Raw genomic sequence first — 16,867 nt, 5'->3', positions numbered from 1 at the left:
TGGAGCCACTGGAGTAGACGAATGGGGCAAGGGACTTACATTGAAGAGCTGGGGTTCCTCTTGTTTCCGGGACAGATCAGTGTCCCCTATCACGAAACACCAATTTTCATTCGAACTTGGTCATGCCTATAGCTATCAAAATTCATGAGATTTGTAATTCCTTCCAGTATATTCTCTTTCTGCGGTGTGGCGGGGAATAAGCGCTCCCAAACAAAATAATTAACATTAGTACTAAGAATGATCCAAATTACATGCAAGACAATCACAATGGCGATCATTTCCCACGGTAAACATTAAAGTGACGTGTTTGGATACACAGGCTCACCCCTACTCCTGTAAAAGAGAGGCTAATAGCCCCAAATAGTGTCCGCCTAGTTATTTCATTACAGGCCAGCACAGCAAACTGCAGTCGGATCTCTTCTGTCAACGTGTTTAGATGTAAATAGGATTTCCTGTTGATGATGATTATTGTCGTATCACAGATGTTGTAGTTTAAATCCCAAAGTGACCATAAACAACCAGGACATATGGAGCTGATTCTGCTGCCTTATAACGCAAATCTGTTTGCATGTCTCAATGTGGGCACTGTGTGGACAACTGCTTTAACCCTCTATGATACCCACTGCCCTTTGTAGCTTTTTAAATATCGACGGATTTCATACTGCATTAAACTGCGTGAGTTTGGGAAGGAAAATGCTGTATATGTTTTGTTCAGAACAGCTTTCTAAAGTGCAATGGACAGAACGATGCAGTCGTTGATATACCAAATAAACGAGCCCAGTGTTACATGTCGATTCAGGACTCGCGGATTGAAATCTCAAACAGTCCAAAAAACAGCAAGATTTTAATTCTGTTCACTTTTTCCTTTTTATATCGCGCATTACAAGTTCCGTCTCTCGCCTTTTTCTGAGGTAACAAGCAACCTTGTCGGTCAGATTTTCCATATTGGGATCTGGGAAAAAGATTAAAAACGTTGTTTATGAGCGTGTACAGTTTAATTTTGATGAATTAATCATGAAATTACATTTGACTCTTGGATCGGCCTGCTACGTAATTAGAGTAAATGGATAGACACATGGGAACGTTATACTTGTTCAGAGTCACGGATTGGATCCAATTTACTTCATTATATATCAAAGTTTGATCCAGCAGTGTGCTTTCTAATTGATAAGTGACATCAGTTGTTCGGATTAAGCGTTTGCTCAGGTGCGAGTTTAAATCAAACTCCGCTTTATAAGTGTACAACTCAAATGCATGTCCTTAAATGTAAACAATGCTCAGTTCTGCCGCGGCAATCAGTAAGTTGCGGATCACTTTTCAGGCCATTTACTGGTTATTGTTACGTATAAATTAAAAATACAGGTTCTCCTTTTTAAATTCCTGGGGTTAATTTCGTTCTAATTACTCTCTTTACAATTTTATTGAAATCATGTCTGTAGCAATTAATTTGAATCCGACCCTGCCCTTGAATCCCTTCCCTCTCGCATTTACAAAACATCATAAACATTGTTGAATTTAAGGAGCCGAGAAACAAACCATTAGAAGAAACCTAGAAACCCTGGGGTCCGCATCCCTCAATAACTCGCGAGTTGTAATATTTCTGTACCAATCACCGGCTTGATCCACGAAAAAATGTGACAGGACACACTGAAATTGATCAAGACCCCCTCCCACCAACACCGGTTTACATTGGTTTAACGTTGCCTATCCAGAATATCGTGTCCTTTCCCTATTTTGATAATATAGGTTTCTGTGTATATAGCTAGATGTACACAAATGCACACCTCCGTTTTTCAACAACTACATTCATTTGATAATGAAATGATGACACTCCCATTTGCAGCACTACATTGGCAAAGCTGGATTATCTTTTACGGGGCTGACCGTAGAAAAACTGCCATCGCTTTTTCCTTATGAGCCCCAGCCTTAATAAGTGTCGTTTTTTCTGGCGGTCGCATATTTTGGAAGAAAGTAAAGAAACAGTGCTTCTTTGCAACTTGTTCGTTTGACTGGTGTTATTGAATGGGGGGGGGGGGGGGGGGGGGGGGTCTGTCAAAGTACTTTAAATGTTTTCCCCAAACCCATAAAAAAGTACAGAATAGAATTAGACAGTTTCAAATTAGACCAGGACCAAAACGAGGAGACACAGCAGGGTTGCTACTATCAGACTTGTTGAAACTTTCATTCCAGAATTTGTCTCATTCTTCCGGCGTGTGTTGAACAATTGTAGAATAAGACTAAAAGCAAAATACTGCGGATGCTGGAAATCTGAAACAAAAACAAAAATTGCTGGCAAAACTCAGCAGATCTGACAGCATCTGTGGAAAGGAAGGCAGAGTTAAAATAAAACAGAGTAGATTAAGACTTCTATTTAATTCCTGCGTAGAACCTAATTGTTTTGTGAAGGTTTCATTTGACTGTAAGTTATCACTGAAACGAAATTACACACCTGTGTGCCAACCCTGAGTTAGTTGATAGCGGCCTTTCCAATAGAAAGTTGAGTGGGACTTGAACACAAAAAGATCAAGACTGACATTCCAGTGCAATACTGAGGGAGTGCCACACTGTCGGAAATGCCCTCTTTCCGATGAGATGTTAAATCGAGGCCCTGCTTGCCCTCTCGGGTGGACATAAATGGCTCTATTCCAAAGAAGAACAGGAAAGATACCCTAGTCTAATGGTCAATATTTAACAACACAAAAAAATCAGATTGGTCATGATCACATTGTTGTTGGTGGGATCTTACTATTCGTAAATTGGTTGCTCTTTTTCCTACACTTCAAAAGTGACCGCACTTCAAAAAAATCACCTCAATGGGTGTAAAGCGGTCTGTTCGTGAAAGGCGTTATACGAATGCACGTCTTTTTTCCTCTCTGGCATGAAATTTTTCAGTTTGTTTTATTGTCAGACGGTTCGGGTCTCTGCAAAACACACACACAGAAACAAAAATACATGGCACATAGCTGTTGGAAAATATTTGGGGGCTTGGAGAAAAGTTAATAAAGAAACTGACGCGACAAAGATGTAGGCGGATAATCTCTAGGGGGAACTTCAACGTGAGGCGCAAGTGCTAGTAAAGAGGAGACAGCGACAGAGATGGGAACCTGTGGGTTTCACTGCTTTCGGTGCGCCCTTCTCCCGAGTGTAAAATGTATGGAAACAGCATCAACTCGGAGGCAGAGGAACCAAGTGAATTCTACAGCGAGCTGCAGCATGGTCAGTAGTTGAGAAAGGGACTGTTGTGTCTGTATTGAGGCTGTTAAATAAACGATCTAATTGTAAACTCTTTTTGCCTCCTCCCCACCTTCCCCCCTCCCCCTTTCAGGCCGTGGATGATAACGGCAGCCCTGGGATGAATATATTGGACCAGTCTGTAATTAAAAAAGGTAAACGACCTCTTCTGCTCTCATCAAGCTGTAATATATTGGAACTAATTGCGCGCGCATTTGGCTTTTTTAAAGATATTATTAATATATTCTTATAAACGGAGTTTTGATCTGCAAAAAAAAATGTATTCGCTTACCCTACTGGCTAGGAATTCACATTCAGTCACCCACTGAAAATATGCATTATCAGAAGTCCGTTTACAACCATTTAATGTCAACTAGTTAACTGTTTGCTATCTCACTGTTATCTGTACTGGTTATTTTATGATGTAGTGACATCAGGGACATGACAAGTGTGATAAGCTGGATCTGGTCAAAACACATTTGGCAGAATACATCACAACATACCCAGTAAACAGGAATCAGTGGAAGAACGTTTCTATTTTCCCAGCCAGAAGTTTATTAAAGGTCAAGAATAAGCATGTTTTTTATGGTTTGGAAATGGAGTGACACATAAAACTATTCCGGCTACAGACGAAGCTTTGTTATACATGAGCAATCAATCACATTCCACGAGCCCAGTTGGTTTTATTTTTTGTACAAACTTATGGACTGATCAGAAATGATTGGCTACGCTGGCAATTACTCGCCAATAACAGACTTGAGCTACTTGCAGTCCTGTTATGGAAAGAATTTGTGGATATCTAGATTTCTTGAATCCTTACTAAAACTGTCACAAAAGTATATAGTAGGAGCCAAGTATGTTTCAAGAAGTAACTTGGATGGTTCGCGAGTGAGACTGGGACTATGCCTGTACTCAGGATATAACAATTATCAAAAGCTTTCTGATACATTGGGTAGTCTGGCGATTTAAAATAAAACAAATGTCAGCACTATCATTTATTTTAAACAACTGGAACTTGGTGAGAAAGTTGAGAGAGGTATAAGATGGTCTGTTGTGAGTAAGAGTGAACAGTGCTAAAGTAGACCAACGTCGATACAATCGACTTTTGGAAAATAGGGGGAGGGAGATCAGATGAGTGACCTTACTATGGAGTGAAATCGGAATAGTTAGCCCCAGAGCAGACTTCGAAACTAATACTTCCTGGGTGAAGGCTCACGAGACGTGCCTCAGAAATGTGATAAAGGCGCTAAAATAAATACCCGACCTTGCTTGGTTTAGCTAAAAACGTTAATTTTAAAAGGAGACAGACATGTTATATTTGATAACACTGATCTAATCAACTTTTGCCCTCAATTTTGCTTAAAAAGCGTAAATTAAATCTATTTGTTTTTTCTAAAGATGTCCCGATACTCAGTGAGTTTCTTACGCACAGGGCAGTGAAGAGTTGATTGAATTCGTCTGTTCTTCATGTAACGTGTAATGGGTTTGTAGTGTGCGTGATTAAATAGGGATTGTGTGTAAAAAATACAACCAGCGTAATTTATTGCGGCCCTGTATTAAAATGATTACATTCTTAAATAAGAGCAACGAGTTCAATATTGCGATTCAAGGTGAGGTATGAGCCAACACTACACCGAGTGTTCGTGACACTGCGAATCCCAAGCACCGAACTGCCAACTTAACCACTTCAGTACCAGACGTAACCAGATCGATAGTGAATTTAACTGGGAGAGAATGGCGTGCGCATCTTTGAGTTTCTTTTCCCCCCGTTTGTTTTAAGTGTCCCATAACACAATTGAAGTTAAACTAAACACTAGGTGCGAAAACAAGATCCGTGCACCGGTCCAAACTACAGTCAAATAATATCCCATCACCTCAGCAGCACCTAAACACTGGGCCAAAATTCTGCAAAATAACAAAAAAGCAAAATAACATCAATGCAATTGCAATATTTCTGTTTAAACTATTTGCTCAACAGCCAACTTAAATCATCTCCAATCTTTTTCTTGTCAAATCTACTGAACAACAGATTAACTGCTAGAGTGACGGGCTGAATGCTTTCCACATTGAATTTTGATTGGTTCTTGAGTTATCAGCGCTTGTTCTCGCGTTTTGCCTCATGTCATATGGTTCTATTTAGCTTATATGTCATATACGTTTTAAAATACATTTCAAAAGTTTATACACATTGAGCACCTGTTTAAATACATTGCACAAAACCATATAAATAAATATTAAACGAATATTGCAAAACTATCAATCTGAACTACTATAAGTTTAGAGAAAATGCCGCTGGGGCCCCTGTATTTTCCACTTCGAGTTTTGGAAGACATTGCAGCATAATAGTTGGTTCACGGGCGCTCATGAACCACGCTCTTGTTAAGTTCTTCTTGGGGGTTAGATCTCGCTGGCTGCGGACAGACAACTGGGAAACAACACACCCCAACAAGTGACATGAGCCTTAAGTATAGAGAGAGAGAGAGAGAGTGGGGGCACGACGTGGGCGCGAGAGATGAAAATGAAGTAAATCAAACGAAAGTCATAAACAGTCGGCCATAGAAGAAGCGGCCATAGGAATAGGCGGGAAAAGACAGTCAATCCCCTCAAAATAAAACAAAATGTAAGGAAGCAAATACAGGGAAGAGTGAAAAGCAGCGATGAATGCGGGGCTGGGAGGGGGAGGGGGTAAAGCGGTGTGATAGATGGGTGTTCATTAATCCTCTCCGGGGCTCGTTTAGTTCTCATTTTCACTATTAGCCCCTGTTGAGGCTATTACAGCGCAAGGCAGCCGTCAGCTACACACGGGACTGAGGGAACAGCCTGGAACAGTGCAATCATTTAAATATTGTGCTGTGCTCACGCACCTAGTGTCTCTTTAATCCACCGCCCCCACCACCCCCCACCCCCCCCCCCACCCCCCGCTCTGTTTGCTTCTATCGCTCCGAGTAGGCTCGCCGTAGAATTGATTTCCTTTACCTTTCATACTTGTCTCTCGGTGGGTAGCTTCGCTCAATAAACATATAGATAAATATATAATATATATATTAGAAGAGCTCATGATTTTCTGAGTGACATTTTATGCTTCTTTTACGACAGTTTCTGGCCAACAGGTTGAACATTTTATCATAATATTTGCAGTTTGTAACGAAGGTTTAAAGATACTGTATACACGAAAACGTGCGAAGAATCTGGGGGTATATTGTAAGGACTATTCTAACTACAAGGATCATTTTTTTACAAAGCTTGCTTATTTGAAAATGACTGTGATTTAGTTACAAAGTAAACCTCAAATAAATATTCATATGCCCCTTTAAGCTTTGGCTGATGTTATACAGCGCAGATAAGCTCTCAGGAGCGGAGGTTATTTTTGTAGTTAAATCTTATTAATGCCAGCAGGCCGTAACTCACCCGGGATCCTGTATCTTGCTCATGATCTGAACCATTTACTTTAAGCAGTAACCGGGAGAACATTTCAACCTGTGCGGTTTACAAAATAAAACTTAGGAATGCACAAGTTCACAACTTAATCTATTCCGACATACTAATTAAATTATATTTTTTAAACTACTAATCAAAGCATTATATTGTACTTTACGAGATGTTTTAAATAATTGCACGAGGACCGAAGATTAACTTCAGAGCGCGTTTGCAGTTGGAGGTGATCCTGAGATAGAAGTAGGTAAATTTATTTCAGTCACAAAGGGCCAGACTTCCCAGATTTTCGGAGAAGGATTTCAGAGCTCTGGACACACAAATGCCCTAATGCTTAGTGCGCATGTTATTCCGAGAACTTTGCTGCGATGGCGAGGGCGACATTTCTCAGAGCTAAGTTCAGACTCCTATTCTATAATGGTGCCGAAAATAGATGATGGTTGAAAGCGACTGGTGAACACACACACACACACAGGTCATTGTGAACATTAGGAAACCCCGATTGGAAATCTGCTACAATAATGCTCATTTCAGACTTCTCAAGCAAGTTTCCCACTTGGATGTAGAAAAAAGGATACATTCAGTAATCAATCGTGGAGTGCACAGTTTTTTTATTTAATCGCCTCGCACAAATAATAAGAACCTCCTCGACGTTCCCATCTTGATCACACATACCTTTTAAAGCGCTACAATTTAATGGTGCTAAAAATGATGGGTGGCGGAGTCCATTTCAGTGTGAATTTCTAGTAGGCCAATTACCGAAGATGAACTTCAGAGCGCGTTTGCAGTTGGAGGTGATCCTGAGATAGAAGTAGGTAAATTTATTTCAGTCACAAAGGCCCAGACTTCCCAGGTTTTTGGAGAAGGGGTCCAGAGCTCTGAAGCTTAAGTTAATCTTTCTAGTAGGCCAATTACACATCTGATGTAACAAATTTCGTGCAGACCTTACATTCAGATACTACAGATCTCACACAAGCATTCCCGTCACTTGTGTTCATTCAGACCAGAATATGCAAGACTGTGCCACGCAAGAGAGCGTAGGGAGTGTCAATGTATTGTCCTTATGGCCATGGCTGCCACTTCTGTAGAGTGCCCATAAATTAATGCCTGTTTAGCAAATGGGATTAGATATCTGGCTGTGAGAGAATAGGTAATGCACCTTCATGTCACTTGCTGCGTAAGGAAGGCAATATTGATTGGCTGGCAACAGTATGTAAGTTACACAATGCAAAAAAAACAATCAAAGAGCAGTGATTTTGACATGAAAAGGCAAATCTTAGGTCAAGGATAGATTGTAAAGATGCATCAAAAAAGGATACTAGAAAATAAGACAACGATAAGCAAAAAAGTCTTGACTGATCATGCTTATTTAAACCTAAGGAAACTCAAGGAAAAGAAATGGGGCAGCACTGTACCATATTCACAGTCCTAGTCAAATCCAATCTTCTATCAGTTCTTACTCTTGTTCCTTTTCCTTCTTGAATTGATTGGTGAATTGGAATTACAATCCCTTGTATAAAAAGAGTTGCATATATGTACTAATTCCTATGTGAATAGTCCTGGGCAGGTTTTGTATGGGGATTCACTGTGCAGTTATCTTCAGGTTAAAAATATGAATTTATAATTAGGAGGTTTGAACTTGAAAAACAGTTAAGTAATTATATAAATCCATTTATCCAATGCATTTCAAATATTGGAATAGACTTTATAACTAGTAATTTGTCTGAAATGAAATGGAAAATATAAGATACCTGAATGAAGAAAACAAAGAAACTGAAATACTAGTATCAATAGAAGTGGTGAAGGCCAAATGTTCAAATTATAGTGGCAGTCAACACTAGGTTAATTTAATAAGATGATTCCAGTCTCTTTACTCCTAAGGTAAAAACAATCCATTAAATAGTCGATCTAAAATATTGTGAACACTGCAAGGCCAACCCTATACTTTCTTTGCCAATTATGCAGTTGTTATTTTGAATTCATACTGCCCTCTCAAAACTTCAAAAGTTATGTTAGATAACTGCTTCACATTTCTTCACATTATTATAGCTGCTTTTCAGAGATTATGCGAGAAATAAAGGCTTTGAAATGTTTAGAAACTGTAACACATTTGGTGGATCTAATCAATTGTTAAATAATATTTATCATTAGGGTGATACAATGTTGCAATAGATTCAATTGCACTTCATTCAAAAAACTTTAATTGAACCTTTTTAACACACCAAACATAAAACTGTCTTGCATGTTTAATTAAATATTGCCATTAAATTGCTTTGATTATATAAATAATTTTCATAAAATGCACCTGAACATGCTGTAGCATTTTGTATTCTATCTGAGAAGCACCATGCCATTTAAATAATTATTTAATAAGTACTTGAAATCTTGCCACTATTTCCTTTCACTCACATCAATCCTTAAATGTGAGTTCAGGATTCACTTTTCATTTACATCTCTTCTCTGTAGATATTTTTCAGGTGAGACCTTTAACAAGCTCTTCACAATACTTAGTAAGGGTTTTTAAAAATTACTATTTTCCTTCTGCTCATTTTAGGAAGAGAGCAAGACTCAGAAAAATAATACCAATGAAAGAAACTTTTTCCTGAAGTTAGTAATGGTAACACCACCACTTGCAAGTTCCCCTCCAAACTACACACCATCCAGATTTGGATGTATAGTGCTCTTCCTTCACTGTCGCTGGGTTAAAATCCTGGAACTTCCTCCTTAACAGCACTGTGGGTGTACGCCCACACCACATGGACGGAAGCAGTTCAAGAAGACGGCTCACCACCACCTTCTCAAGGGCAATTAGGGATGGGCAATAAAAATGCTGGCCTAGCCAGCGATGTCCATGTCCAATGAAAGAATACAAAAGAGCAATTTAAATCAAATACTCGGAGGAGAATCTGGCAAAGAATGTCTTTCATTTATCAGACAAAATCATACAACATGAAATTGGTAATTGTGTAGTATAGTAAAAAATTATGGTTTAATTGAAGCAAAATGAAAATTGAAAGCCATTCACCTCTATTTGCATTTCTACACCTTGTAAATGTTAAATATTCTTTTTACTTGTCCCTCCGGGAACCTTAAAGCAACAAAACCAAAACCACTGATGAAGCTGGACCAAGAAAATGGCATTTATTCTTTACGTTAATTTTATATATACTGATGATCAAGGCCTTCCAGCAAATGAAAATAATCTGGCAATTATAATCTACTTTAACAACGTGGAATAATTACTTAATAGAAATTTATATGAAATTGCATCAAAATGTTATCTTTGCCCAACCAGATCATTACAAACAGTGTTTTATTTGAGAAAAACAGACATAGATTGTTAACCTATTGAGATCAGTAGAGCTGAGGCTTTACTCAAATGCACAGAAAGATTTTCACTCTTCAAAAAATTATGTCTGCACCTGGTAATAAATAAAGCTCATCAGGCTGAAATTTATCTGTAATGAACACACCAACAAAACAAAATATACTATAATTCAACAACTTTAACTCTGACCAAATCTATTTTGCTTGTCAGTCAGGAATCTAGTTGAACTGATATTACTGCACCTGCAAATGTATGATTTAGTTTAATGCATTGCTCTCTGAAAATTATTCACTGAATCCGAATAAGGAACTGATGGTAAAGTGACACAACCAGTCCGGAATTTTCTGAAATAGGATTTTTGACTCAGCTACCTTTCAGATCTATGACTCTCTTTTTTCTCTTTTTCCTTGTGGCTTGTTGCCAGTTGCAATGCAGGCCTGTTGGAGCTCTATGTTTTGCACTACCTTCAGTGGTATCTCTCAAGACTCATGTAAATGCTGTGTGCTGTTGGAAGTGAATTCTATACTTTGGAATGTCATGGGTGCCACAAATATCACATGGGTGCTACTTACAATTCATTGCCAAGAAGAGTAAGAGAACCAAAGGGAACTCTATTCTGGTATTATCTAATAAATTTCAGGCCTCTAGCTAGACCACATACAGCAATGGGAAGTGGCAGAAATGCTTACAAGCTTTGTTTGGACAAAGGACACACAGAGAAACACAAACATGAGCATACAAACATGAAACAATTTCTGTAGAGCACCAGCCTGGATTGTCTGAGAAAATGTCCAAAACATCCAATAATATTTACTATAAATCTTCAAGTGTAATGTGTTCTGCATTTCAGGGCATGACATTTAGGAAGTTATTAGATTTTAGATACATTTTAATTTCCAGGTATAATGTACAGCCCCCACTTTTTAATTTCTTTGGTAGAAAAGTGTGCATCATACTTGGACATTTAGAGTCTGCTATAAAAAATGTCAAATACAGAAAACTAGTCCTTCTTTTTCCCATTATATTAAAACAAAAATATTAACAAATAAAAGTTGCTATTGGTTACTGTGAACCATTTAATAATCCACTTCTAAAAATAACTTAGACAATGGTTAATTACTATGCCCAAGTGTGGAAATTGTCATAAATTTCTCATTCATAAAAAGTCAAATGTAGGCCCTGGTGTAGCTAATCTCAGTCAAGGCAATGATAGGGAGTTATAGTTGGCTGTAGTGCCCCTCAATTAGAAGAAGAAAATTGGTCAGGGATCCTACATCTGATTCCTAAACCAGTGACCTCTGCCGAAAGCACAATGTGGCTGTTGGGTAAGATCAGGAATAGGTTTGACCATGACATTCCCCACAACAGCCTTCCAAAACTCACTATTAAGGCTCATAAGTGAGTAATGGCCACTTTGAAGTATGGGAGAATGTGTGACTGCTATGAATCTGTACTGCACTAAGGAGTCAACTCTCTTAGGGGAGGGGATGATGGCAGCAAATTATTGAGAAGAGAGGAAACAAAAGCATTTAAAACAGAGAAAATATCTGTATATTGTATAAAAGATTGACAAAGGAAAGATAAATGGAGTGTTGACAGGGAGATGGTTGCCGATAAGTTTAACACTTTAGCCTAGGTTTTCCAATGTGAATACAGCTTAGGACAAAATATAGCTTTAGAAAGACTCAACTAAGTGTTCAGCTAATTTACTGATGTTTTCATAGCATCAGCTGTAGATGTTGACAGATGCAGGGAGCACGCAATAAATGGGAATGAAAAATTGCATTTAAGTGAAATCTAAAGAGAAGGAAACAATTAAAGAGGAGTGTTAAATTAAGGTCATGGAAATTCCAGCCACCTTTGGAAAAGCTCAGGAGGCACCTTAATAATTATGGCAAAGCTGAAGGGACAGATGACTGATGAGTGACTGGCAAAATGGAAGTTAAAATTAAACCCAAGGTGCAGGACAAGTTTACAGGCAGCTAACAGGATAAACTGCCACTTGGCCCTGGTTAAAGGTCCTGGAGGTGGATGTGGTGCTGCAAAAGGCACTTGTGTCTCTGTGTCATTCCAAGGACCATCCCGATTGATCAGCATTACAGTAGACCTGTAAGGAGACAGAGCCAACTTTCATGCTACAGCTGACAATTACTGTGTCACAGCATATCAACTGAAGGTGCTCTTGCACCAGATGACGCAGCACTCCATCTGGCTGTTTTTTGACTCAGACCCTGTGAAGACAAGTTGTCACCCATTATTGCAGTGGTCAGCACTATTCACACCTCCTTAGATACTGAAGCAGGCCATGCCCAAATGCAGCAAGACCTGGGCAATATCCAGGCTTGGGCTGACAAGCTGCAAGTAACATTCACACCATACCACACAAGTGCCAGTCAATAATCATCTCCCACATGAGAGAATCTAACTACTGCTCCTTGACATTCAATGGCATTACCATCGCTGAAACCCCCACTATCAACAGCCTGGGGGTTACCTTTGACCAGAAATGGAACTGGACTAGCCATATAAATGCTATGGCTACAAGAGCAGGTCAGAAGGTAGGAATTCTGTTGTAACTCACCTTCTGACTCCCCAAAGTCTGTCCACCATTTACAAGACACAAGTCAGGAGTGTGATGGAAAACTCCACTTGCCTGGAGAGTGCAGCTCCTACAACACTCAATGAGCTGAATTTTACATTCCATGGTTGGGCGCATGCCCAACCTGATTGGGTGTAAAATCACACGAGAAGCAACATTTTGCTTGGCAAGTGCACACAAAATTCAGAAGCCCGCCTGCTGACAATTAAGAAGGCAATTAAGCCCATTAATGGCACAATTGTCTCCAACTTTCCATGGCCTGTCCAACCTTACACTTGGCGGATGGGTGAATCGGCCAGGTGGCCTTTGCATTTTTCCATCAAACCTCATCCAAGGGCGGGATGAAATTTCTGTTATGAAATAAAATAAAAATAAATATGAATGGCAGCATTTTTATCAGCTAAATTTTCAGGTGATTGATTGTGATGCAGGGACATTTTTTTTGCAGCATTTAAAACCTTTATTTGAGCATTTTTCAGGTCTGCAGCTCCCCGAGGCCACTGCCTGCCTTCAGGGAGCTCTCTCGCGGCGCTCACCATCGCCCGCCCTCTTCCCACCCCCACCCCGGCAGCGCTGAGCTTTTCAGCATATGTTTCATGCTGGCTGGGTGTTAATTAGCAAGCAAGTGTGAAATCGCGGTTGGGGGCTGATCGCAGTCAACGGTCTGTTTCCCATCCGTTCCCAGGCCCACCAATTGCGCGCACCCACCAAAGGTAAAATTCAGGCCAAGATGTTTGACACCATCCAGGACAAAGCAGCCTGCTTGAATGGCACCCCTTCCCCAAACTTTTGCTCCCTCCACCACCGATGAACAGTGGTAGCATTGTGTACCATCGACAAATTACACTGCAGAAACTCACCAAGGCTCCTTAGACAGCACCTGCTAAACCCAAGGCCACTACCAGCTAGAAGGACAAGGGAAGCAGATACACAGGAGCATGGGAACACCACCACCTGGAAGTTCTCCTCCAAGCCACTCACCATCCTGACTTGGAACTATATTGCCGTATCTTCACTATCGCTGGGTCAAAATCCTGGAACTCCCTCCCTAACTGCACGATGATTGTACCTACACCACAGGGGCTGCAGCAGTTAAGAAGGCAGCTTACCACCACCTTTTCAAGGGCAATTAGGGATGGGCAATAAATGCTGGCCCAGCCAATTATGTTGGTAGCATCTTGGGGGATGAAGCCAGTCAGCTTTGCTGCCTGTTGATTCACCCTAGCATGCCTTATTTTATGCATCCCCCACTGAAAGCATGACATACTGTGGTCAGGGCTGGTGAGGAAGTATCAAAATTATAGTTAGTCATGTATTCACATATCTTAGTAGCACCAAAGGACCCACTGTGCCAGCCTCCTTTGGGAAGGGGAGCTTCTCCATGTACTGAACTGAGGTCTGGTGACTTCTGTCTGCAGGGCAGGATGATTCGTACCAATGAATGGGTACAGAACAAACTTATTGCAGTTGACTTGCCTTGCATTCCTCTGAAGACCTTCTGTTCTTCTTTCAAACACATGTGATAGTTGTGTTCCCACTGGGAATTACAGAGGTGAAATAAAATTGAACAATTGCCATGAAGGTCCAGCAGCAAAAAACAAAAAATCAAAAGTGGCAAAAAAATGACTGAAATATTATAGCTCCAAGTTACCTGTGGCCTTTAAATTACCTACGAACATAACTGACCTTAACACGGGGCACGTTTTCCACCTGCAGAGCTTTTAGAAGTGACTTTCTGCAAATTTGAATGTTGGGAAGCATTGTGAAGCACAATTCCACTTCGAAGTGAATATTTCAGTGAATTACCCCATTAGTTTGAGACAAGTGCTTCCTGTGCTGCTAATCCACAAACCAAAGAAATTATGCTGTGGTTCAAAGCTGGCATATTGCTGGTGGAGTAGGACTCTTAACCAACTTTTGTTACTAGTTTCTGGATTTATTTCATTTCAACAGACAAGCTGCAGTAGAAAATTTCAACTCCTGCCTCTAATCTCTCATCAGCAAGTTAATATATACATGGGAAATCAGAAGGAGGTTAATAGTTAGTCTGAATTTATTTGAATTGGCTTTGATTATGATTATGGGCACAAGCAGTCCTTTGTTAATTATTCACCTGCATTAAATCTTTTTGCTGATATTTAGCCCCATGCAGAACTATTGCATTAGGTGCTGAAAATAATCTTAGATAAATCACATTACTGAGCCTGGTTTCACCTGCACTGAGTACATATTTGTGCACTGCAACTTTCAGATGCAATGGTAACTTTCAGTGTGAAATTAACTTCTCCTGTTTCTTTTTTATTGTTTGAATAAACTTGACTCGAACTGGAGTATCTAAGCTATAAGATAAAATTAATGTCACGCCATCAGCAACTTGTCCCCTCATCAGTCACAGCATGTCTGGTCCACAGGAATGATGAAAACTTTGATTAGATGTACCTATTCCACAGGACCCTGGTGAGCTTGGCTGATCCCAGTGGCCTCTTCCCAGGTGATAAAGTGCTTACTGAGCAACTGTCATTGTTGCAGGCACTCCATCAATGTAGAAGAGAAGGTCTGGAAAAGCTGTTGTGAACTCTAAAATATTATTCTGATAAAGAGTAGTCACTGTAACAACCAGGAAAATCAAATCTTTTGAGGTAAATTCCCTGTACATATAAATAATCCTCTAACTGCTTAGGATAACAACTTCCAAAGCAATGTTCATTTGTTATGCTCACATGGTACTGTCAGCTCCACTTAAGGGACTATCCAATATTGTGTTAAGGGATTGCTGAACAAAAAAAGCCTTTTGTGCAAATCTACAATCATTGCATTGATTCCTGACAACTTTAAATGAAAGCTCATATTTACTAAACATAGATGACACATGTCTTGTTATGTTTACAGCTGTACTAACACAATCGCCTTTGAAGCAGCTTCCCAGGTGCTTACTGCACTCCCACTTACACATACTAGTTTGATTTAAAATGATACACATAGTTTATTTCTAAAAAATGCAATTGCAATCAAAAGTATAGTAGAAATACTGGTATAGGATGTTGAAATTAGTATCTAAGTGCAAATTCCTGTTAAGTGAATATTTCTGGTAACAAGGAAAATACCTGACTTTATTTAGAGCCTTATGTTCTTCAAACACAACAAATCTATTATAACATATTTTGACTAGTTTAATTCCTACTATGATCTCAATACCACATTATGGTCTGGAGTTTCTGCTTGACTGCGTTGTTTTTATCGATGCAATCCACCAGAAGTTTGTGTAATCAGCACAAAGGATCGCAGAGTTTTAAGTGCAAATTGCATTTACTGCAATTCAGGTTTCTGTGACCTTTTTGCACTAGTTTTAAAAACATCATGCTATATGCAGGCCCCACCTACAAACCTGGCTGGGTGAATTAATCAGCACTGGAAATTTTGGCTAATGGCTCTCATTTGCAGGCCTTTGAAAAGGGCCCAAATTTTAAGCTGGATCTTTTGGGTGCAAGACTATTAATAGGCACATTTTAAAAGGTTTTGAATGTCAATTTTTAAATTTCAATAAAGAACTGACTCCGTACCCCAAACTAAACTCTACTCTTGCATATCTTTTAAGAATCATTTTCAGTGATTTAAAATCGGGCTGGTGATGGATTGACACTGTCATTTAAAATGCTTATGCTTTTATGTTTTTTCATAAACATATTTCAGCTGTATTAATCAAACTATACCAGGTTACCATTCTGAAATATATCAACAATATTAATCGAGGCACTCAAGAGGGTATTAGGTGATTATAATAGAAGCAAGGGGAAAAGGCAGGAGAATGGCACTAAGTCTTAATGCCCATTTGGACAGCTGTGCAGACATGACGAGCTGAATGGCCTCCTTCTCTGCTACAATAAATCTGTCATTCTGTGAATTTTAAAAAAACAAAGCTGGATTGCATTGGTTCATGGCAGGTTTTATATTCAGTGATATGCAAATAAATGTAGGTGGAAATATGGAGGAACAAAACACTTTTCAAAATGGGCGCATTTTCGGACAGAATTTGCACTGGAATCACAATTGTGCCAGAAGCTAAATTCTATCTCATATGTTCAATAAACATTGGCATTAATATCATATGTATTTCATTAGAATGCCATATTCATGGGGTGGAATTTTACGCTGGGGGGATTTTATGGTCCGGCTGAAGTCAATGGACTTTTGAACGGCTTGCCGCATTTTAAGGCCCCACCTCTGCTGCAATGGAACCTTTAAATTCCGCCCAATGATAAGCACAGCTTTGACAAATA

General features: G+C 39.5%; 1 protein-coding gene across 1 annotated transcript in view; it reads left to right on the top strand.

Annotated features, from left to right (window-relative positions):
• Nucleotides 1-16,867, top strand: part of tfap2e (transcription factor AP-2 epsilon) — a 92,337-nt gene that overhangs the window by 6,532 nt on the left and 68,938 nt on the right. Inside the window, exon 3 of the mRNA XM_041212930.1 lies at nt 3,326-3,386. Coding sequence (XP_041068864.1) covers nt 3,326-3,386 — 61 coding nt within the window. The remainder of the gene's footprint in view (nt 1-3,325; nt 3,387-16,867) is intronic.

Source organism: Carcharodon carcharias, chromosome 19, assembly GCF_017639515.1.
Source record: "Carcharodon carcharias isolate sCarCar2 chromosome 19, sCarCar2.pri, whole genome shotgun sequence".
Classification (NCBI taxonomy): domain Eukaryota; kingdom Metazoa; phylum Chordata; class Chondrichthyes; order Lamniformes; family Lamnidae; genus Carcharodon; species Carcharodon carcharias.
Note: the sequence above shows the minus strand (reverse complement) of the source record. Positions and strands in the feature narration are given on the sequence as shown.